We start from the raw sequence: 24,699 nt of genomic DNA on the forward strand, positions 1-24,699 counted from the left end.
TTTGTAAGAGTTTGTACAGGTGCTTAAAATCCTTGGAAATGCTTGAATTTCGATTTTAAGGTTTGTAACGTGCTTGATTTTCGCACAAACTCCTTGAAATAGCTCGATATTCAAGCTGCACAGTTTTATAATGAAGTGCAACCTAATGTTTGACTAAAGGCCTAAATTTGGAAAGTGGAGCCAAGTATTTTCACACACCTAATAAAAAAGGCTTTTCACTCTGAATTTAAATCAGACTAAACAGTTTTTTGTTTGTTTTTAGGTTATTTCTAACTTTTTTTTTAATCTTATTTTTGTTTCTTTAAAAACCCCTTAAGATACAAATTTAAATACAAATTTGCCTCACTTAGCTTTCATTTCGTAACCTTTCAACAGAAAACGTAAAGATAACTAAATAAGGACGACTGAGTGTAACTATCAGTATTTTTAATTTTTTTTGTTGCGTGGCAACCGTTCTGTTTTCCAGAGTCCCGATGCATCCTGCTACCCGTCGTGCTGCGGGTGCTGCACACCTGCCTGCAGGAGCAGAGAGACCTGGTCATGTGTGCGCGCATCTTCACCAGCATGCTGTCCCTCATTAAGAAGGAGGAAAACGGCGCCGTGGTGAGTACAAATGGCTAACGTGCGACTGAAACGACACGTCGGGCCGTCTCGAGCTGGTTGCGTCTGTCAAAAGTCAGCGCCGTTTCCGGAAGCAATCGAAGCCAAGTGTGGGCGGTTTCACAGCTGTAAGATTGATTCTTGAAGCTGCCTCCCTGGCAAAACGTTCCACAAGCCAGACTGCTTTGTTTGTTTGCACGCTGTCAATTAGCGGTGGCAACATGGACATTGGCAGGTGTGCGGCTCGCTAATGAGGCTGGTCAATTTAGCAGTGGGGCTGTTGAAGTGACTTTGAGCTTTTCCATCTGTCCGATTAGCGCGTGTGTGTGCGTGTGTGTGTGCGTGTGTGTGTGCGCGTGTGTGTGTGTGCGTGTGCGTGTGTGTGTGTGTTAAGGGTATGGATTGCACAGATTTTTGCCAGAAGGGCAGTTTAATGGCAAAGGCTTCTAGAAGGATAGGTTGGCACCGTATTTAAAGGAGGCGACAGAGTTGGTAGCTAATGCGCCTGTGAGGCTCCTTCTCAGTATCAGTCCAAAAAACCTGAACGTTTTGTCAGGTGGAGAGAGAAGACTAGAAAGGAGGTGAACTTATTTAGTTATATTAAATTTTGATAACTTTTGTGAGCCTTTGTTTTTTATTTAAAACTGAGATAAAAATACATTTACATATAAGCCTCCAGAATTGTGTGGCTAAGTGCATATAGATGCATCCAAATCATTTATTAGCTTAATATCACGTACAAAAAAGTAAATATTCATATTTTAAAACTGGGTGTATTAATGCAGTGGTTAAAAGGTTATCCGATACCAAGAACTATGGGTTTTTTTATTAAATAATCAGTCCTAACAGGTAAAATGGAAGGGAACTAGACTACTTATCTTGTTTCTTGATGACATTTTATATCTTAAACAAAAGACTTCCTTAGTTTTGAACATTGACTGGATGCTTCGAGGATAATAACGGTCATTAATGTCCTGTAAACTTTCTCCTGTTCAGTGTGTGGATCGTTGCTAACTGACAAGCCCAACTTTTGCCAACTTCCGAATGTGAAAGCCTTTAAACTGCTTATTAGTCTCTATTTTGATAACATTTGTGTGCCTTTATTTTTTGTATTTAAAATTGAGATAGAAATAGTCTGGACTTCATCTTGTAGAACGATGGAACCCTTTTATGGTTTAGGTTGGTTTTTCATGCTTAAACTTGATGGTTTCCCACTCCTCCTCAGCCATCCTCTCCCGTCCAAAATTTGCACATTTCTATCACTCAAAGTTTTTCTCGTCCTGCCCGGCGCTGCCCCAAGGAACCCGCTCTGAAAAAAGTGAATTGAATGAACTAATATGACCCCAGCAGCTCCATCTGTGTTATTACTAATCCAATCAGTCTAATGCTTCTACCTACATATTCCAGTAACTCGTGTTGTTATAGTTTGTAAAAGTTCAGAACAGGAAACAGAACTTCTGCTGAACATGATCAGATCTACAGTCTCAGCATTTTTTTTTTTTTTAACCAACCGGCACTGTGACAATCGAGACTGTAGCTAAGTTTATCTTGGCACTAAGTACAGTACGAAGGATGGGTAGGTAAAAAAAAAAAAGCTCTCCAAAGCTTGTTAAAGCAAAAAAAAAAAAAAAAGCCGCAATGGAGTCACTAAGTCTCAATTTTTTTCACTTGGATAATAATAAACAAAATGTTCTTTCTCTTTCGCCAGATGCTGGTTAAGTGTCTTCTGTTAAAAATGTTTGATTTCTCTGCTGTTTAGGAGCCTGCTGTGTCAGAGGAAGTGGAGCTAATAGTGGAAAGCCTGCTGGAAGTGCTGCTGAGGACCATCCTGGAAATCAGCAACCGGCCCCAGCCTGCTGGGCCTGCCATGAGACTGCAGTTTCAGGATGTCACTGTATGTGTGTGTGTGTGTGTGTGTGTGTGTGTGTGTGTGTGCGTGTGTGTGTGTGTGTTTGGTGTGTGTGCTCATGCTAAATAGCTTTGGCTACGTGCAAAATATCCAAGCGTAATTAAAAGATGTTAAATTGAGCCGCAACTATCACTCCACCAAGATTATTAATATTACAGGCGGTAATTAAGATGGGGAGTGGAGATGTTGACAGTAATAATTTTTACTAAGTGGTAATGGAAACTTAAATATAGGGGGAAGACGTTCCCATTGAGACGGTGATCATGTTGGATTTAGCTCTAGCAGGCTGTTACCGGGACGTCTAACATGTCCTGAAAATGTCAAATAAAGGAAAACAAGGCAACAAAAACAAGAAACGGGACAATTAGATTCTGCAGTTTATCCACCTTTAATGTTCCCTAAACTAAAATGTATTTATTCTGTCAGGGTGAGTTTGTGGCGTGTTTGTTGGCACTCCTGAGACACATGAGTGACAAACACTACCAGAAGCTGCTGCAGGCATTCAGCAGCAAAGACGACTTGAGGGTAAGGCCATATATTTATATATAAGTATATATATTTTTTTTTCTCTTTTCCCTTATCTGTCACTCTTTTGGAAAACTGTTCTCAACTATCCATCTATAGTGCTATCGGCTTCCTTTTCTGAAAGTAAAACAAATATTGTCACTTTCCTAAAACAATGGCTCAAGTTGTTTTTTGCCAAAAGTGATTTTTTTCTTTTCTTTTTTTTTCTTGCTTAAAATAACCTTTTAGCAAAAAATATCTGCAAATGCATATCAGAATTTGTTTTAATTCTTTAATTTATTCTTTCTTTTTTTCTTTTTTTTTGTTCTGAGGAGGTTATGTTGTAATTTTTTCTTTACTTGTTTTGTTTGTGTTTTTTTTCTTAATTATTTTTTTAAATCACTTTCAAAAAAGCAAATCAAAGCCATATAGATGCAAAGCTTTCATGAAGGTAAAGCACCCAATCTGGTGCCATAGCAAAATCTGGGCATAATTTTTCATATTCAGTATTTTCATCTCACTAGAAAAACAAACTAAATTGAGCATAGCATCATTTGATTAAGTACATGCATTTCAGCCAATGCCTGCAGGCGACTTGTAATCACCCTGAGATCTATATTTTATTATTTCCTGTTAGTACAAAACTGCTGATGTATTGCTGACGTGCAAAAGCAATTATTGGATTTAAGGGTTTTTTTTTTTAAACAGGAAGCATAAATAAAACACCTTTATTATGAGACAGCAACAAATGAAAGTGAATACTTTATAAAACTTGTGCACGTGACTATTTGAACTGCCTCTAAGTGTCATCTGACTACGTCTGCGGGTTCTTTCTGCAGGACTTCCTGCTTCACGTCTTCACAGTCTTCAGAATCCTAATCAGACCCGAAATGTTTCCCAAAGACTGGACTGTCATGCGACTCGTCACGAACAAGTAAGACCACGATCACAGAAAAATAGAACCTGAGATTTTAAAGACTTGATTGCAAGAGTTCCTTATAATCATATGAATAATTAATAAAACGTCTGCCCTTTCCTTTCAGCGTTATCATCACAACCGTCCTCTACCTTTCTGACGCCCTGAGGAAGAATTTCCTCAACGACAAGTTTGATTACAAGGTATAGCTGTTTGAATCCCATCTTTGAACTTATCTGCAGAATATTAAGGGACGCGTATGCCTCTAGTTATTTGATAATCACAAGTAACATGTTGGGTTAAAAACCAAAGCAGATCAGACAAGACGAATCAAAATGATTGGAAATATTTGTAGAACAAATGCCAAATATTTGCCTCGAAAGTCTATAAAATGCTGCTTCTTAAAAGAAAACTTTGATCTGTGTGATTTTCCAGGTTTGGGACTCGTATTTCTACCTGTCTGTAATATTCATCAACCAGCCTTGTCTTCAGCTTGAGTCCTTCTCGCCCTCTAAGAGGAAGAAGATTCTGGAGAAGTGAGTCTCAGGCTGCTGCAAATCGTGTACATTCACCAGCATGGTTTAGGTTTAACAGCATGAACCATGCAAGTCCTTTTAATATTTACATGTCATCAGCATGCATTCCTGATAACAATTTTTTTTTCTCATGCAGGTATGGAGACATGAGAGTGATGATGGGTTGTGAGATCTTCAGCATGTGGCAGAATTTAGGTAAACTGAATCCGAACGGTGGAAATGATTACATATGTGTGAGACAGACGCACTAAAGATGGAGTTCATACATGTCGCTTTATTTATTTATTTATTTATTTGTTTGTTTGTTTAACTGGTCTTCACTTTACTGTAATAACTCATATAAGTCATATAGTTACATTTTTAAAGTGAAACCTTTTTCTTTTAATTGTATATTTTCACAATTTGAGGAGAACTTAACTCACATGCTGCTCATGCTTTGGCATAAAATCACTGATCACTCGGTGAAGATGAAGACATAAAAGGGTTTACCATCATTGATATTCAAAGTAATGTATCAAAGCAGATTCATGGAAAGTCTAGTGGAAGGAAAAGGTGTAATAAAAACAAAATCTTGGCTTATTTTTGGCTTCATTAGCCTTCAGGCAGGCTCATAGAAAAAAACAGAAATAAATGCTTGGTCTTGTTGATTACGATGATACGTAAACAGAAGTAGATCACAAATTTAGCTAACGTTAAGTCTTTGAAATACATTCATATAAGTTTAAAAAAAACTTATATGAATGTATATTCATATAAGTGAATATACATTCATATAAGGAGTAAAACTTTGAGAAGTTTTACTCCTGAAAACCAATCAGAAAAGCCCTGCTCAAAATGATATTTCCCTCAGCGTCATGTCGGGTCCAAAAGTTGACGAGTCAATCAAACGTCTGACCCATGTCTCGAACTTTGTCTCGGATGTAGGGGAGCACAAGCTGAACTTCATCCCGGCCATGATTGGACCGTTCCTGGAGGTGACCCTGGTGCCCCAACCCGACCTGAGGAACGTCATGATCCCAATCTTCCATGACATGATGGACTGGGAGCAGAGGCGCAGCGGCAATTTCAAACAGGTGGGACACTTTTATCGCCGCCTAAAATCTTCATTTGTATTCTTCGAGGAGATCAGATGTACTCGACAGAAGGCGGATTTAAAACGAGGAGGATGAATGGCTCTTTAATAAAAATAAAAAAAAGAGGTGGATTTTATCGGAGTATATAATTTATCAGTGTTGCTGAGTTGCCTGGATATTTTCCCTTTTTTCCTTCCTTCTCACAGGTTGAGGCCAAGCTGATTGATAAACTGGACAGTCTGATGTCTGAGGGTAAAGGAGATGAAACCTACAGGGAACTCTTCAATAGCATGTGAGTTGCTGCAAAAGCGAAGGAAACACAAACCATGTAGAACAACACGGAACATTTTGGGGAGACGCAACTAAAAAACGAAAGTTTCGTCTTTGATTTCTCGTTGAACGTTAGCATTGAGAAATCTGTAATAAGGAGTTTTACATCAGAGCAGTTTAAATCAAGTAGGGTAGTTACATGGAGAGGTAAGCAGTAAATGCTTTCACTTTGATCGTCACTCTCACCACATCTGTCGATGGGCTTTCTTCATTCTGTCCGTCTGTTTCCAGATTCCTGTCGCATCTGCTCAGTGTTTGTTTGCATGCATCCGACTGTGTTTGTGTGTGTTTGTGTGATATTTTCATCACTTGTTTTTATTCTTTTTGCATATTTTGTCCTTCATTGTGGGCCAATATTTGGACATTACTGTTAACTCATAATAATTCAAGTTCATTTGCATACGCAACATCTCCTCGCGGTCACATACAGGGGCTTACAAAAAGGTTTGCAACACTTGAACTCATTCCCATTTTGTCACGTCGCAGATGCGACTTTGATGCACTTCTTCTGGATTTCATGTGGCAGACACAAATATTTAGGCCTGTCTCAATAACAAACGTTTCTGCACGATAAATTGCCCTAGAACTTTGTAAACGATATTATAGTTGTTTTGCGAGCATTTTTAAGTAATACAGTAGTAATAATTGCATAATAACACAAGAACACATTCTCAGTGATCAGTGAACTTTAAATTCTAATGAACATTTAAACACTGGAACTCGTAGACATTTTAAATATCTATATATGAAATAAGCCCAACAGAAACGGCAAATAAAATGAATTATGACATCTCTGAATTACGAAATAGTCTAAAGGCAAGTTGGTGTGCTAAATGTAATTATCAGATATACTTTTCAGATTTTTACTTGCAAAAAAAAACTTATAACCTCTGCTTTGTCCTTCTTTAAATACAAGAGGCAGCATTATGCTGTGTGGATGCTTTTCTTAGGTAAGATCAGGGAAGCTGGTGGCGTCCAAATGTAAAATTCTAATAATAGTTTGTGATTATAACCTGACAAAATGTGCAGCAGTTCAAGGATATGAAAACTTTTGTAAGTCGCCGTAGGTGTTATTTAAACCGTTTGTCGTAATTCATTCACCTTCTCATAATTTTTTTTTTACATATTAGAAACAGCAGATCACTAAATAACTAATGTTTATTTATATGTAATCTGTAAAATACAGTGATTATGCAAAATAAGTATTTTTTTCCCCCCATAATCTAGTTCTTTTATCATTATAATTTTTTTTGTTTGTTATTCTAGCCTGTAACTTCTTGCTTTTTCTGATGAAATTGCAATAACTTTTCTATGATTTCAGCATATTTCAGTTATGTTTTTTGCTTTTCAACAACTGCTCCCACCTTGCTGACCTTTCCCCACCCCTTAAGCTGAGCCGTGTGAGTTTGTGCCGATTTTTAATCATGTCAATATTAATTTATTCCGCCTATGCTTCCCGCCTGGAGTAGAATTCCTCTGTTTGGTCCGTACCCTAGGTAAGAGGCTCTCGTCTTTGGTCTCTGTGTCGTCTGTGTGAGGGGAAAACAGGGGGAACAATTGGTCCCAAAAAAGAAAAAGAAAAAAAAAACTATTGTGTGTGTGTTCTCCTAACTTTCCATCAAACCAACCAGTTATTATAATCTATATAATCTGTTTAGCCTCATGGTTTAACTCCGGCAGGCGAGCCAACAAGCATAGGTGACACTTTGCATGACCGAGATTAATTTCCTCTTTGCTTTGAGCCCTTTTTCTTTCTTCAGTAATTTCATCCATCGCTGTCCCCGTTCCCGTACTCTCTCCATCCCCCCCCCCGACCCCCCCACCCCACCTTTTGAGTCTTGACGTTCTCTCCATCTTGTCCTCGTCTCTCCTCGTTTGTCCCGCAGCTTGCTGAAGAAGATTGAGAGGGAGACGTGGAGGGAGAGCGGGATCTCTCTGATCGCGACCGTCACTCGTCTGATGGAAAGGCTGCTGGACTACAGGTCGGACGGAGAGCACACACACTCACATTTACACACACACACGAACACACACGAGAGTCCAATTCGGCTCTTGTGTTCGTCTAGTGTTACACATTCACGTTTATTCCACAGGGATTGTATGAAGTTGGGGGAAGTGGATGGTAAAAAGATCGGCTGTACCGTCAGCTTATTGGTGAGTTTTAGTTCTTCCCTTAAAAAATTATTATTTACTTCATCTGATGTAAGCGTCGGGTTAACGTGAGAGCATTTCGTGCACAGGATTTCTCAAATTGAATTTCCAAAAATCTGCTAAAAAAATGTAGTGATGGGTGCAGCGCAGCAATTTTTCCCATCCCAGTCAATTAGCAGCTATGTAAATTAGATGATAGGATTAAAAAAAAGAAAAAGAAAGTAATTAACTGACAGTCTGCATCAAATGAAAACATAACGCGCATAATTTGATTTATCAAATAAAACATAGGCTCAAAATCTGTTGGAATGTATTGACATGACTCTTTATCCAATCAAAAACTAAGAATAGATTAAATATGGATGTGGCCTCATTAAGACGGCGCCATCTCCAGGGCTGGGCGATATGGCGCAAAACTAAAATCTTTTTTGTTTATTATTATTATTATTATTATTATTATTATTATTATTAAATGCGATTTCTGATTTCAGTTTCTTTTTTTCTTTACAGTTTTTCCTTAAAAAGAAAGTACAAATGAAAGAAAATCATTTTTTTTAAATGTCCTGTGTCTCATTCCTTCTGTGAGTTGACATAAATTCCAAGTCAAAATTAATAGAAGCTGTCGACATTAATCCACATTCAGATTAAACCAAAGAGTGCATTGGTTGATTTTTTTTCTTCTTCTTCTACAAATTAAATCCTCAAAAACGGAAAATTTGACAATACCATCGATTGATCCCTAATCCATACTGATCAAAGTTAGTTTCAGTCTGCGATCAGCATGTATAAGGTTTAAAACTCGGTAAGTTTACAAGTTTTGGGACATAACTGCATGCTTCATCAGCATTGCAATACGTTAGCAGACTGATTGTTCCACCTAACTCACTCTAGTATGACAGTCAGAAAGCGACAGAATCCCTTTCTCTTGAATGCCACTGCTGTTCAAAATGAGCATCATTACAGTTAGATTTACTATTACATCAGATAAAACAAGAACAGTAGTAATTTTTCCCAACATTTTAATGTATTATTGATGTTCTTTTCATGGCTATATAAAAATATAAAAACCTCTGACATGTTCTGTAATTTTTGGAATTTTCCTGCATACCTTTTTTTTTAAAAATCCAATTATATTTGATGTTAAATGCAGACAAATTTGAATACTTATTCAATTCCTAAGAGTTTTTATGTCCCGGCTCATTTTATGCGGTTGTTACTTTTGCCGAAGAAATACTGATTCTTGAAATCTAATGGATGGGAAAAATATAAGCGTGCCCTGCAGGGCTTTGCTTATGTAACTAATTCCTTCGCCCGGGTGTGTGGGCGAATAAATGAGAGGTTTCTGTTACATTGCAGATGATATGTTGTTGCACCTTTTGTCAAGCATCAACATTTTATTTATTTATTTTGCCTATTTACATCTTTAAACTCTCAGATTGTTGAAAACGCTTTACCTTCCATTTGCCCTTTCTTGTCTCTCTTTCAACTGAATCATCCGGGTTTTTGGGGGGTTTTTTCCCTTTCAGAATTTCTACAAAACAGAACTGAACAAGGAGGAAATGTACATCCGCTACATCCACAAACTGTACGACCTCCATCTCAAAGCGCAGAACTACACAGGTACTCTCTGTGGGGACAGGGCTTTTTATATATATATATATATATATATATATATATATATATATATATATATATATACACACACAGTGGGGAGAACAAGTATTTGATACAGCGTTGATTTTTCAGGTTTTCCCACTTGCAAAGCTTGTAGATGACTGTAATTTTTTATCTTAGGTACTCTTCAACTGTGAGTGATGGAATCTAAAACAAAAATCCAGAAAAATACAATGTATGATTTTTAAATAATTAATTTCCATTTTATTGTGTGAAATAAGTATTTGATACACCAGAAAAAAGAAACTTAATATTTGGTACAGAAACCTTTGTTTGCAATTACAGAGATAAGACGTTTCCTGTAGTTCTTGACCAGGTTTGCACACACTACAGCAGGGATTTTGGCCCACTCCTCCATACAGATCTCCTCCAGAGCCTTCAGTTTTCGGGGCTGTCGCTGGGCCACACGGACTTTAAGCTCCCTCCAAAGATTTTCTATTGGATTCAGGTCTGGAGACTGGCTAGGCCACTCCAGGACCTTAAGATGTTTCCTACGGAGCCACTCTTTAGTTGCCCTGGCTGTGTGTTTTGGGTCGTTATGCTGGAAGACCCAGCCACGACCCATCTTCAGTGCTCTTACTGAGGGAAGGAGGTTGTTGGCCAAAATCTCACGATACATGGCCCCATCCATCCTTCCCACAATATGGTGCAGTTGTCCTGTCCCCTTTGCAGAAAAGCATCCCCAAAGAATGATGTTTCCACCGCCATGCTTCACGGTTGGGATGGTGTTCTTGGGGTTGTACTCATCATTCTTCTTCCTCCAAACATAACGAGTGGAGTTCAAACCAAAAAGTTCTATTTTTGTCTCATCAGACCACATGACCTTCTCCCATTCCTCCTCTGGATCATTCAGATGGTCATTTGCAAACATCAGACGGGCTTTGACATGCGTTGGCTTGAGGAAGGGCACCTTGCGTTCACTGCAGGATTTTAATCCTTGACGGCGTAGAGTGTTACTGATTGTTTTCTTTGAGACTGTGGTCCCAGCTCTATTCAGGTCATTGACCAGGTCCTACCGTGTAGTTCTGGGCTCATTCCTCACCTTCCTCTAGATCAATGATGCTCCACGAGGTGAGATCTTGCATGCCGCCCCAGACCGAGGGAGATTTTCCGTTATTTCCGTTATTATTGTATTTCTTCCATTTTCTAATAATTGCACCAACTGTTGTTGCCTTCTCACCAAGCTGCTTGCCTATTGTCCTGTAGCCCATCCCAGCCTTGTGCAGGTCTACAATTTTATCCCTGATGTCCCTTACACAGCTCTCTGGTCTTGGGCATTGTGGAGATGCTGGAGTCTGATTGATTGAGTGTGTGGACAGGTGTCTTTTATACAGGTAACGAGTTCAAACAGGTACAGTTAATACAGGTAATGAGTGGAGAACAGGAGGGCTTCTTAAAGAAGAACTAACATGTCTGTGAGAGCCAAAATTCTTACTGGTTGATGATCAAATACTTATTTCACACAATAAAATGGAAATTAATTATTTAAAAATCATACATTGTATTTTTCTGGATTTTTGTTTAAGATTCCATCACTCACAGTTGAAGAGTACCTATGATAAAAATTACAGTCTTCTACATGCTTTGCAAGTGGGAAAACCTGAAAAATCAACAGTGTATCAAAGACTTGTTCTCCCCACTGTATACATGCATTCATATTTTGCTGTTCTTACCGTCTTGGTATTCATACTCCTTGAACTTTTCCACTTTTAGCCATGTTATAAACACAACCTTGTCGTATTGAGATCTTATGTGATGGACAAACTCAAAAGAAAAAAACTGCTATACCATCATCGGGGTCTCCAAAAGTCAACAAGTTGATAAATTTTGATAAAAGTTGCACTCTTAAAAAAACAGTTGCTTAGAGGAGTCACAAATGCAATACATGAATCAAAGTTCAGGCAGTTAAGACTTGAGACTGAGGTGAAGTTCACCTTCCGACAAGACAATATAGCCCATGAATTGCATGGGGAAAAAAATATGGTTGTACCTTAAGAAAAAGTGGAAAAATGTAAAACGCACGAGTACTTCTGAACGCCTGTACCGTGTTATCCTCCAGTCGTTTTTTCGTAACGTCACACGTCTGATCTGAACTTCTTTCTTCGTGATTATTGCAGAAGCTTCGTACACCCTGCTGCTGTATGACGAGCTACTGGAATGGTCAGATCGACCTCTTAGAGAGTTTCTTAACTACCCCATGCAGAGCGAGTGGCAGAGGAAGGAGTATTTGCATCTCACCATCATCCAAAACTTTGATAGGGGAAAGGTGAGCCAGCGCACAGCGTGCGCGATCTTATCCTGCATTTCAGTATAATACTTAAAATTTTAAGCATGCTGTGTCCTCCAACAATTTTTCTTTTTTTTTTTTTTTAGCTGAATACGCCAACATTTTCATGGTTTAATCAAAAGTTTACTGCTCTTCAGAGAGACACTTCTTGCAGAGACAAATTATCAAAAAGCTCCCCAATCCCAGATGAATTTAGGGAATCATTAAAACTACTCCTCTCGATAGAAATAGTCCTCACGTTCGCTGGCTTTGCCATCTGCCGGCACGACCTCGTAGGGGTGGGGAGGCAGCAGGCAGCAGGAAAAGCTTCCTGTTTAATTAGCAAGTCTGCTGGATTCTGTACCAATACCTGTGCAAGGAGAGGGTGCAATTGATTCTTTATCTTTATTTTTTTTTTTTGTTGGCTCAATAGTGCCATCAAGTGGATTGTTAACGATCTTGCATGTTGAATCTGATTTTTCCTTCAGGGTTTGTTCTTACTTTTTTTTTTTTTTCCTCTCTTTCTTTCTGCTCTTTTCGAACCTCAGTGTTGGGAGAACGGCATCATCCTTTGCAGGGAGCTCGCCGACCAGTACGAGTCTTACTACGACTACAGGAACTTGAGCAAAATGAGGGTGAGCTGTGAGAGGAGCTGCAGGCATGCAGTCAAGATTTGAAAACAGGATTTCTATTAATCCGTTTAGCTTGGGAAAAGAGGGAAATTATAAACGCAGCGGCTGATTTTCTTTGTCAGATGATGGAAGCGTCCCTGTATGACAAAATCATGGACCAGCAAAGATTAGAGCCCGAATTCTTCAGAGTTGGCTTCTATGGAAAGAAGTTCCCTTTCTTCTTACGGGTAAAAAAAACAACACAATTTTCATATTCTCTATATTGGATTGTGTAATACTTTTCCTGTCTGCAAAATTGGGGGAAAAAGCTGCAGAGAGAATTAACATTCTCTTATGCAAGACTCCTCCAGTGTAAGGTGACATTCAGCAACTTTTATTCTGCGCCATTTAATGATGTAACGGACCCTGGCCTTATTGGAGTTTGCAGTTGCGTGCTCCAGCCACTAGATGTCAAGCTATCCCCGTGCTGCTTCACCTCTAAAATTCCCTCACTCTATGCTGCAGAATAAAGAGTTTGTGTGCCGCGGCCATGACTACGAGAGGCTGGAGGCTTTCCAGCAGCGGATGCTCAACGAGTTTCCTCACGCCATCGCTATGCAGCACGTCAACCAGCCGGACCAGACCATATACCAGGCCGATGCACAGTGTATCCTTGACGAGACAGAATCTTTTCTTCTTTTTTTCTTTTTTGTGTTTAACTGTCTACTGACAACAGAAAACACGGGTACTTGTATGTTTCCTGTATCCATAACTGACCACATGCCATTCCTTGCCGTTTCATCAGCCACTTACAAAAGTAGACTGTACTGCAGAGTGCATGCAACAAACAAACTGCAGTCAGGTGCACTGTGGTGGGAAATAAACCCAGAATCTGGTTTCCCAAAGAGGCTCATGATTTATTTTATTTTATTTTATACATTTTTTGCCAGTGAATGGGAATAAGCCTGTTTGTTTGGTTTTTGAAGATTCACAGAAAACTAAAATCTAAATCAGGTTGAGAAATAGGTCAACGTATATTGAATGGTTCAGCTGTAAGAATTGCATCTCTGGCTGCCTGAGCCTCCACAGTGCTGCACAAAACAATTATTGTACTTGGCATTATTCTGTTTCCTGAAACCACTCTCACTGTACATATAGCACATCCTCTGAATAGCAAAGGGAAAGCTCATTTCACTTCCATGCATTGCTTGAATTAATAAATACAACATGTTGGCCTTGTTAATTATTCACACGTATGTATGGGACAAGTGTTGGCCTACATAGAAGTACCGAAACGCAACACACAGACACGACGACTGGGGAAAAAAATCACTTAATCTACATCTCAATGTTCTACATCTACTTCTGGATTACATATAAATCTTCTTGCGAGTTGTGTGTCAAGTGATTTGTGAGTGTGTAAACGGATGTGTGTGTGCATACGTCGGTCTGAACGGTATACAAACATGAGCGCACTATAATCATGGACAGGGTTATTTAACGCCTGCACGTGTGCGTAGGATGCGTGCGCATGTAAAACTTCACATGTAAATGTGAATTGAATGTGTGCACATTAAAATGAAATGGGTTTTGGTGAAATCTGAACACGTGCCATGCGAGTTGTTGGCATGCGTTTTTGCAGTGTCAGCATGCAGGTTAATTCTAAGGATGGCAAGACTCGGTTTGCATGTGAATTATTTGCCCAAACATGTGAATCGTACGTGTACATTTAATGTGTGTGCGAATAGGATTTACGTTTTGCATGTCCACATGTGAATGTTTTGGACATACCCGTGTAAATTTGACATCGATATCGATCGTCTACATCCACACCTGGTGTGTTGTTTTAATATTATGCCAACAAATGGCACCTCTGTCACATTGTTCACCCATTCATGTATCCTTATCACCAACACTCGTGCATTCATGATTGATTTTAATCAGCCGTTCTTCCTATCATAAATCTGCTCATCAGTGCGAGAGTCTCGGCTAATAAAGGTGAGACTGAGTTAAGCAAAAATAAACCAAATGGCTCCACTGCTTGCTTTGAAGACCCCTACACACCCTATGTCCTGCCGACATTCCCTTCCCTCCATGTGGATGTAAACAAGGCACTCAACCACACTTTAAGAAGGAAAAAAAAAATCTTCATCTGCCCATTGGAACATCCTAAGGGTTCCCGTGGTCCTCCAGCTTTTTGAAAAATTGTCCGTTTCAGCCCCGCAGCCCTTCTCCCTCGTTTGCACTCTCACACTTTCCTTGACTTGTTGGGGGGGATTCCAGACCTGCAGATCTACGCTGTAACTCCCATCCCGGAGAGCCAGGACGTGCTGCAGCGAGACGGCGTGCCGGACAACATCAAGAGCTTCTACAAGTTCAACCACATCTGGAAGTTCCGATACGACCGACCCTTCCACAAGGGCACCAAAGACAAGGAGAACGAGTTTAAGGTAGAGAAAGAAGCGCGAGAACACCTACACATGTGGATATAGGGGAAAATGTTAAGACTGATAATTCCATTAGCGCTTTCTCACCTGAACCATTTGAAACGGGCTCATTGACATCCTTCCTGGCCTCTCTCATCTATCACGCATGTATGTAGCGATAGCTTGCGCTCCGGTATTAGTCTGTGTACGGCGGCGCATGTTTTATTCATTAGGGAAGCAGCATCGGTAATTATACACAAAAAACCCAGGCAGTAGTCGGAGCCGTGTGAGGCTTGAGCGCAAATGAAGCCTTTTCAGGCTGATGCGGTCCTGCAGCTGCACACACTTTTAAGACGCCCAGCAACACAGAACCCAATATTACACTCATAAATATTCAGCTTTTATTGCACGCAGGCTTCGTAACGTTTTCTCATCACTTCCATCAAGGTTACTTGGCTAAATTTAATCACGGTATCGCATTTTCATTTAGGCTGGATGTCTCTGGCCTTGAGGAAGGAATAGCGTGCAATAAACATTAATGTTGTGACTAGAGTGCGCAGCAGGTCTGGTAATGTATGATTATTGTGTGATCTCCCCGTAAATAAAAAAGCCATCAATCGAACACAGACACAAAAAAAATTTGTTTATATTATTTCAGTGGAAATGCGGAGAGCCTTGTATCTATGTTGGACGTTTCTCTCAACTTCCTGTTTGGAGGCACTGTTTTTCTTTTTCTTTTTTTTGTTTTTGTTTTTTTTCTTTTTTTGCCTCCTGCGAGTTGTGTTCAGGTGGGTTTCTTGGCCTTTAAAAGCATAAAATCAATAGAGGGCGGCAGGGCTGTGTAGTGAGTCGGAAGACCCTCCTTCAGCGCGAGGACACTGGATCGATGCTGCGCCTCCGCTCTCAGCTGCTCTTTTGGAGGGTCCTGGAGCAAAACGCTTCGTCCAAAACTGGAGTTAAACCAAAAAAATTATCTCATCTTGTATCTATCCCAATTTCTCTTTAAGGTCTCTTCAGCAAAGAAAAAAGAAAACAAAAAGACAATTATAAAAAATAAGTTTAATTGGCTTTTCTGTGTGTAAGGAATGCATAGGTTTTTTCAAAATCAGTTTCTTGCTTATAAATCAGTTTTTTTTGTATGTTTCTTATAGCAAAAAGCAATCGAGACTTTCTCATGGCTTTCATTCAGCAACGGATTAGTTTTTCCGTCTCTCTGACCAGATTAGTGACAAATTCCCCCCCTACCTGAGCCGTGGATCTGTGCTGCTCCTCCAGAAGCCTGTAAAGTAGTGTTTCTTCTGTAGCTACAGCTGTATTTATTCTTACATGAAATTGCACCAATTGTAACTAAAACAGTCAAATTTGTGGTTGCAAATCAACAAAATGTGCAAAAAGCTAGTGGCTTTGACTAGACACAAGGCAGTGTCTAGTCAAATCAAAAAGAACGTGAGGTTTTGAGAATACAGTAGGCGGAAACACAGCACAATAAATACTGAACAGTTTTTCCACTCCTCAGGTTTGTCGACATGGTTACATTGTGGCACACACGCTGTCACATATGCAGCGCTATAGGATGAATGTGTTATATTAAGAGCCTCCTGTAAATACTCGAGTTGCCGCGGTTTACATCCTGTCAGAGTGACCTTGCGAGACGCGGGGCGTATTGACGAGCGCGCCGGCCCCGCTGTGTAAGCGCCGGAACGTGAATGATGACATAACGGATCAGACGTGACACTTGACCTGCAACCAGAAGCGAACCTTTTTTGCGGGATGTGTCGCCTTAAGTGCTTGAAATGGAGAGCATTTGTGCATTAGCCATAAGTAGGGATGTTTTTTTTTTTGGGGGGGGGGTTTCTAGTGATCAGCACAATCTCATAAAAATAAGGTTTTCTTTTTTTTTCTTCTTTTTTTTTTTGCAGAGCCTGTGGGTGGAGAGGACTACCCTGACTTTGGTTCAGAGTCTCCCAGGCATTTCCCGCTGGTTTGAAGTCGAGAAGAGAGAGCTGGTGAGTGCGAACACTCTTGATTAAAGAAAAATAAAAAATTACCTTGAAGACATAAAATCATACATGGCCGTCACACATAAGGGAGATTTAGACACCTACGTACATTTTGACTTTAAATTCCCCGAAGAAATGGCTCAGATTTTGGGAAACGTTTAAACGTCCACCAGTTTCGAACGTGTAGGTTTTCAAAAACCCTCTAAAATTGTATCATTCAGAAGCCAAAGAAGTGGGTTGACACTGAAATGGCGTCCAGTGAATATGCGAAACACGAGCCAGCTTCGGTCTTTTAAGGTCTGAGCTCATATTCTTTAGTTCCAGCCGCTGAACGTGCTGCAAAATTGCCTGAATGTAAATTCTGAATTACCCTGTGATGGTTTAGCAGCACATCTGCACATGAAATATGAAATTGGCTAAAGGATTAGTCTTTATGAGGGACTAAAATATGAAAGTCAGAAATGGAAAATGGAGGATGAAAAGAAAAGCGTGCTTAAAAGTGACCAGGAGCCGAGTAATTGCTGCTTCCTTCCACTTGTAAAAGAGATGCTAAGATAATTAGCACCCACTTCAGAAACGTGGAGAGCATTTTAATTGTTTGGTTGTTGGATTTTTTTTGTTTTTCGTGAGATACATTTAATAGTTTTTATTCACTGCAGGAGAAAATGGCTCTGAAAATTCCGAGTATTATTTCTCAAGAGCTAAAATGTACAAAATGTGTTTATTTTCCCTGAAGCACAACTGTCTTAATTTGACCAATTAAATGTATAAAAGGTCTGTGAAAATTGTCAATTAGAGTTGAGTATAGAAATGTAGAAACTATCCACTATTCCAGGATAAACAAAAGATAAAACGAAGCTGCCTAATAGTGGTCAATAAAGCATGAAATCCAGGAGAATTAAAAGCGTGAATGTTTAAGAACTAAAATTTAGAAGGCAGAATGGGAGCAACAAGTCTGATTTCAGTTTTTCAAAGTTGAGCATTATAGAAGATTACAAAAATTATACCCATAAATTGTTTTTTACTGACATTCAGATTTTTTTTTTGCATTTTTTTCTTCCACTTTACACAAATTTTACTAAGCTTAATTTTATTTACTATTTTATCATTTATCTACCTGTGATGTTGCTTGTTGTGAAGCACTTTCATCACTTTCGAAGGCTTTATTACTATAAAGTAATAGTCATTATCATAACCCAAGTATTGTGATTAAAAAATGTTTTTCTATTTTTAAAATATTTTTATTTCTGACGCAAGGTAGAACTTTTATGAGAACCGTGTTTTTGCTTCGTTTTCTTTAGCCGTGAGCCATAATCCTCAAACTTAACAGAAATAACAGCTTGAAATCTATTAGTGTGGTGAGTCAACTTTGAGTTTTCGTCGCCTTGGATTAAATTGAAGCGAGCGAACGTTTCGGTTAAATTCAAAGGAATCAAAAGGCGCCTGTGGAGTTGCTTGTAACGCTGAGCGGAACGTTTTCCCAACCGCGCAGGTGGAGGTGAGCCCGCTGGAGAACGCCATCGAGGTGATCGAGAACAAGAACCTGCAGCTGCGCACGCTGATCACCCAGTGCCAGAGCCGGCAGATGCAGAACATCAACCCCCTCACCATGTGCCTGAACGGGGTCATCGACGCCGCCGTCAACGGAGGCCTGGCCCGCTACCAAGAGGTACGAACGGGGCGGCGGCGGCGGACGGTTCCACAGAGACCGAGGGTCGGGAAGCACTGACATATAGATTGCCTAATGATGTATGAAGGTGGGACGCATGAAGCGGAGGGGGCCGTATGGGGAGAGGGAGAAAAAAAGAAAAAAGGAGCAGATGAACAGCTGGATGGATGGATGCACGAGCGGCCCGGCGAGGTTTTGATCGAATTTATAGATGAGTGGAGAGCAAGAGGAGGGCTGGAAGCAGAAAAATGAGATAGATGGTTGATGCTGGAATGAGGGGATGGAATGGAGCTTTCAGTCAGCGAATAGATGGCTGGATGGAAGGATAGATGAGGGGAGAAAGCGGCGTCGCATAAAAAATCACATAAAGAGAAATAGCGGGGTGGGGGTGGGTGGGGGGAAGGAGTGTAAAGAGATGGATGACTAATATTAGCTTATTGAATGAGGTAGGAGGATTTATGCAGCTGCCGCATTATAGGATAGAATAGTAAAAGGCAGACACAAAAAGGAGAGACGTCTTCCGTCTCGCCGACAAACATTTGCATCTGCTTGCAGCTTCTCGAGAGCGGCGCGCGGGAGATTGGAGGATAACCGCGCGGCGTGCTCCAATTTTCCAGGAAAAGCACAACAGCCTCAAAAAAAAGAAAAGAAAAGGAAAAACAACTTAAAATCTACTCAAGAAAATACTTTTTAGCCTCAGCAAACTGAGTGGACTCTTCTGCTTGTCGCTTAGCAACTGCTGTGAGCGTGGATCTGGAGGCAGGAAGAGGTGGGGGGTGAGGGGGAGCATGTGCATTTCCTCGTTGTGCATGCCTGTTTGCAGGCCCAATGCAGAAAGCTGTATCCATATTTCTCTGCTACTTTTAATTTCTTGTAAATCCCTATCCTCTTTCTTTGCATAATAATAATAATAATACAAAAGAAATTTTGAATATTTACTCAAACTGGACAAATATGGCTCCTTTTTTTTTTGTTTTTTTTTTTTGTTCGTGCCGCAAACACACTGCCACCAACATCAACCCCGATTTTCCTCGAGCCATCGCGACATCGCGAGCGTTCGCGGGCCGCACCTATAAATCTATTAATTTCTTCTCCCTCCTTAATGCCGATTGGCAGCCGTGGAGGCCCTGCTACAAATGAGGGAGAAATTGTCATTATTAATATTCAGATTTATTGCTCCAGTCCGAGTTGAAGCCCCTTTCCAAAGAAGAAGAGGAGGAGGGAGGGAAGAAACGCGTTGTGATTTATTTTCCCCTCCCATCAGCGCTCCCTCTCTAATTGGACTTTGCTAATGATTAACTGAAGTCTCTCGGTAGCCGGGTCCCACTCGTCGCAGTCCGACGAGAAATTTCCATCACGCTGCAGATTATCGATCAGCTTTGCAGCTTTATTTTTATTTTTTTTCCTTTCCCTGAGGCTTATGATTTGTGGTTGAAGCTGAAATGCAACCAAAGGGGTAAAAAAAGGAAAAAAAAAACCTACAATATTTATGCACTCAAATGTTTTAAAATGTGTTATCTAACCATTTTGCAGAGCTTAATAAGATATGCTATCCTGTGCGGTGCATACTAATTTGATAAAGATTGCCATCTGGTGATGTTTGGAATATTAAAACACCTTGAGTATTCAGCCTGCGAAAGCCGTTTGATAGGGATCTGTGTTTGTTTGTGACTGTTTAAAGCAGCCTCAAGCATCTTTTCTCTCAGTCTGTCTCTTTCAAAACAGACAGCTGTGTCCTTGAGAGGAACTGTACTGCGCTTTTTGCAAACAGCCCCCCCTTTTTTACCTTTTAGTGCCTCTCCTCGTTTTCTTCTTTTCTATTTTTTTCCCTTCCTCTTCTTCTCCTCCTTCTGAATTTCCTTTTGGGGCAGATTTGAGAGCAGATTGTGAGCTGGGCTTTTCATCGTCTCATCCTCTCTCCCCGCTTTCAGCCGAGTCTAGCACAGACTGGGAAGGATTTGCAGTAATCTGTGGACGTATGACAAGTGTTGATGCCACTGTAAACAGCAAGGACTTGACAGTTTATGTATAGGGAATATGAGGGGGAACAAAGCTTCTAGCTCGCTGGGCGAGAATACACAATGTTTGGTTCAAGGGCAGTAGTGGTTCTTGCATGGCGGGCCGCTCCCCTTTGCCGTCCTCCGAACAACACAAATGCAGGAAGTCGTCTAAATAATATGGCGGGGTGCGATACGGTGCAGTCTCGCACAAAACATGTAGGATAGTTTCCCAAGTAAACAAGCAGGTGACGCCAAATCCTCTTTGACGACACACGTCTAGAGGAAATGGAAAACGATAAGTTCTCTTCCGCCCTCATTTCTAATGCCGCCCTGGATAACTGCCCAAAAGGCGTTTAAAAACTGACGTTGTTTACGAGATCGGGATGATTGAAGATTTTTGTTATATATATATTTTTTTTAAACTACACAAAGGGTTCATATTTCATAAATCATATACAGTATGGAGTTAAGTAAATTTGTAGTCAATTTATTCAGTCCAGGTTAGAGCTACTATCGTGTTACTTTTCAATGAGTTCCTCCACCAACACACCCGAAACACATGAATGCATCCAATAGATGCAGAATGGCAGCTCTGAAAAATTGGACTCATTGGATTAGTTCTTATATTTTCCTATTTATGCTAGTCTTAATCTGAAACTGTTTTTGAAAGAATTCCCTTTCAGCAAATAGGCACACAGTTCAGCTTTAATTTGTCCAATTATTTGAGATTTTGATCAAAACCAGGGAAGTCGATCCTTTTGTTTAGCTTCACCAAGAAGCCCCAAAGTAGATGCTAACATGAGTAGAAGCTAACCACCAAATGTTTTTGGTGGTTAGCTAGTAGACAGTCATTCTGTTACATGGTCGTCACAAAACGTAGCTACCAATGAGAAGACAAATATCAATGAGTTATTCTAACCAGCTACAGGTAGCCAGGCTAGTTAACTAGCTAATATTAGCGTATTTGTTTTGTAGTAAGCAAAACCTATGGCTAAATTACACTGGTACTTATTATATTTTTAATATTAAATCAATGTATTAAAATAAAAACAAGAGTATATAAATGACAGAATTCTGAATTGAATTAGTATTTTATAATTAGCTTAGCAGCAGGAGGACTTTTTTTCTTCTTCTTCTTTGGTTTTGCAATTGGAAAAATTGTATTAAAGAAAAAGCTTTTATAAACCTTGATCTTTAAATCCTCCCTTCCTACTCCTCTAAAATCCAATGGAAGTAATGCTTTCTTTTGTTCACTTTCCTTGCGTGTTTGCTCAAACCTTCCTTAATGCATTGAAGGGGCTGCTCAAAAACAAGACATAAAACACATTCGCATTCACCGAGTGACGGCCTGCTGGGATTCAGGTAACATCGTCACGCGGAAAGCACAGCCGCCTTCGGGCCTTCAAATGTTCTGCATTTTGTTTACTTGCAGGCCTTTTTCGTGAAGGACTATATTATGAATCATCCCGAGGACGGAGACAAGATTGGCCGACTGAGGGAGCTCATGTTTGAACAGGTTTGAAATGAAAGAAATAATTATCTTTTGGGGGGGGAATACATTTAAAAAAAAGCAACAACCCAAGACACGCTGTAAATTTTTGATTATAAGAATGTGCTCACAAAATTCTATGGTTATTATTACTATTAATTGTCATGAATCCTATATGGGTTTTTTTTTTTTTTTTTACATATAAAGATTATAGCAACTACAATGTCTGTCTGAAGTGTTACATTCATCATCACTACAAATATAATGTTCGTTTAGTGTTTGCATTTGGATCGTGCTTTGTTTTGGAGGGACAACGCAACAAATTATGTTTAAATAGTGAATATTATACATAAAAACCCAAACTATTACATTTCCCACCACGCATATTCTGTACGCAGCATTGGTTCATTTATCTTTTAGGAATATGCAGAGAGAGATCTTACACTTTTTTATCACTGTTGACAACCTTTTTTCATAATTCTGGCTGGATTACCAGGAAAGGAAGACTTTTTTTTTAATGGGTTTGCTTACTGGCACAGATCCTGCTTTTAGACATAGTCCATGCATTTTTAATAAGGGGAAGGCTGCGTTTTGTCTCAGAGCTTGAATATAGGCTTGTATATCCTGCTGGTGTTCCAGCAGGATATATTTAAAGTGAAGTTCAAAGATTTGGAGGTAGCTGTACATCTTCGTTATTCCATCCACTTTATGCAATCCACATTTAGTTCTGTCAATGATCCACACGATAATGTTGCCACCACCATGCTTAACAGTTGGTGTGCTCCTCCGAATAAAATATACTTCTCATCATTCTGGGCGAATATCAGGCGCTTGGAGCTGTTATTTGTCATTTCTGTCTCTGCGTTCCAGGCGCACATCTTGGAATACGGCCTCGCTGTGCACGAGAAGTACGTTCCCCAAGACATGAGACCGCTCCACAAGAAGCTAGTGGACCAGTTCCATCTGATGAAATCCAGTCTGGGCATACAGGTAGGCCACCAGGTTGTAAATCAGGTACAACCTCAAACGTACCGAGCAGAATTTTCTGAACACCGCACGTCTTCTGTCATTACCTTTTGAATTATTAACGGACGTCTTTGCGGGAGCGTACAGCAAATTTGACAGTAGAAAGCATCTGCTGCGCTCAAACTTCCAAGCGAAATGACCCCTGCCGTCCACTGAAGGCGGGGGTGGAGGGGCGGGGAAAGGGGATAGCCACCCCTCATTAAACAAACTTCCCCTCATCTACATACCACAGATTTTTATCTACATGCCACACGCTGGCGCCGAGTAGCGTTTTTTTTTTTTTTAATCATCCCACTTTCCTCCGTGTGAAACCACAGGAGTTCCCGGCTTATGTGCGCGCGAGCCCCGTGCCCTTCACCAACGGGAGCCCGCGGACCTACAGGAACTCCGTGCCCAGCATCATCAGCCCCGACGCAGGCAGAGGGGTGGCAAGGCGGAGGTGACGACTATTTTCTTTTTATGCATTTATTTGTAAATTGCACCTATGTATATGTCAAAGACGACTGTATTTTATCGTGCTAAAGATTTAAAAATGACCATAAAAGCCATCTGTCTGCATCTTCCATCTGTTTATGGTGTTGGTTTATAATAAGAGAAAGAGTGGGGGGAGGAGGGTAACCTACAGGGATCTGCCTTTCGGCTCACTGTGGGTGGCTGCGCGTGTGTGCGTGTGTGTGTGTGTGTGTGTGTGTAGGTGTTTTGATGTGTTCAGTGACCCTTCCACCCTGTCTACCTGCGACATTCTCCTTCCCACAGTCTGATCCCACAGGGCACAAAAACTTTGGGGACGCACGCATCACTTCAATCTCACTGTGACATTTATCCTTTTTTTTTTTTTTTCTTCCACCATGTGCAAAGTTTTGATTTCTGTGGAGAGGGAAAAAAGAATGCAAAAACTGTTAGATATCATTTTTTTCTTTTCTTTAGATTTTGATGTCATTTGATGAAATGCTGAATTTGTTGTAACTGTTATTTATTTATCCAAACTGATACCTCTTTTTTTTTCTTCTTTTTTTTTTCCGCCGCCGGTTTGCCCTTTGTGTTGGACTCCATGGTGAATTTATGGTAAGTGAAACCTGCCAAAGTAACTGTTAGAGAAAAAGAAATGTATAAATATATATTTAAACATCTTTTTTTAGCTTCAACGCATATTACTGTGGTTTTACATGCTAGACCAGATGTCTGCACCCTGTAGGTCTGGAGCCAAATGTAGCTATGAAGGCCCTCCAGAATGGCCATTTATAACTTTTGACAATAATAATGTTTGGCATGTTTTGTTAGGGGAAGATAATGATTGATTTCATTTAGCGTCTGCAAAGAATTTTCAAAAAAGAGTGAGTTATTTCACAAAAACCACTATAATTCATTTATTTACTCCAAATGTTTGGTCATTAACCATTATGCTGTGCTGTTCTTTTAAAACAGGTTCTTTAATATTATTTAAACTGCCTAAGCATTCTGTATCAATAAAGCTTTGATGTTTTTAGTTTAAAATACTAAAAAGAAACAAATTCTGACA

General features: G+C 40.0%; 1 protein-coding gene across 4 annotated transcripts in view; it reads left to right on the forward strand.

The window, feature by feature from the left end:
- Positions 1–24,699, forward strand: part of dock4b (dedicator of cytokinesis 4b) — a 177,211-nt gene that overhangs the window by 136,995 nt on the left and 15,517 nt on the right. For 3 of the 4 annotated variants that reach the window (XM_008401053.3, XM_017302824.2, XM_017302826.2), the window contains 23 exons: positions 467–603; positions 2,360–2,494; positions 2,936–3,034; positions 3,853–3,947; positions 4,057–4,132; positions 4,365–4,465; positions 4,602–4,660; positions 5,390–5,538; positions 5,745–5,830; positions 7,338–7,364; positions 7,755–7,850; positions 7,962–8,022; positions 9,546–9,639; positions 11,811–11,959; positions 12,508–12,594; positions 12,714–12,818; positions 13,096–13,237; positions 14,854–15,020; positions 16,916–17,002; positions 18,489–18,665; positions 22,098–22,181; positions 23,025–23,144; positions 23,498–23,619. In XM_008401053.3, coding sequence (XP_008399275.2) covers positions 467–603; positions 2,360–2,494; positions 2,936–3,034; positions 3,853–3,947; positions 4,057–4,132; positions 4,365–4,465; positions 4,602–4,660; positions 5,390–5,538; positions 5,745–5,830; positions 7,338–7,364; positions 7,755–7,850; positions 7,962–8,022; positions 9,546–9,639; positions 11,811–11,959; positions 12,508–12,594; positions 12,714–12,818; positions 13,096–13,237; positions 14,854–15,020; positions 16,916–17,002; positions 18,489–18,665; positions 22,098–22,181; positions 23,025–23,144; positions 23,498–23,619 — 2,455 coding nt within the window. The remainder of the gene's footprint in view (positions 1–466; positions 604–2,359; positions 2,495–2,935; positions 3,035–3,852; positions 3,948–4,056; positions 4,133–4,364; positions 4,466–4,601; positions 4,661–5,389; positions 5,539–5,744; positions 5,831–7,337; positions 7,365–7,754; positions 7,851–7,961; positions 8,023–9,545; positions 9,640–11,810; positions 11,960–12,507; positions 12,595–12,713; positions 12,819–13,095; positions 13,238–14,853; positions 15,021–16,915; positions 17,003–18,488; positions 18,666–22,097; positions 22,182–23,024; positions 23,145–23,497; positions 23,620–24,699) is intronic. The other variant, XM_017302825.2, reaches the window with a different exon arrangement.

This window comes from Poecilia reticulata, chromosome 23 (assembly GCF_904066995.2).
Source record: "Poecilia reticulata chromosome 23, P_reticulata-male-v2, whole genome shotgun sequence".
NCBI classification, from domain to species: domain Eukaryota; kingdom Metazoa; phylum Chordata; class Actinopteri; order Cyprinodontiformes; family Poeciliidae; genus Poecilia; species Poecilia reticulata.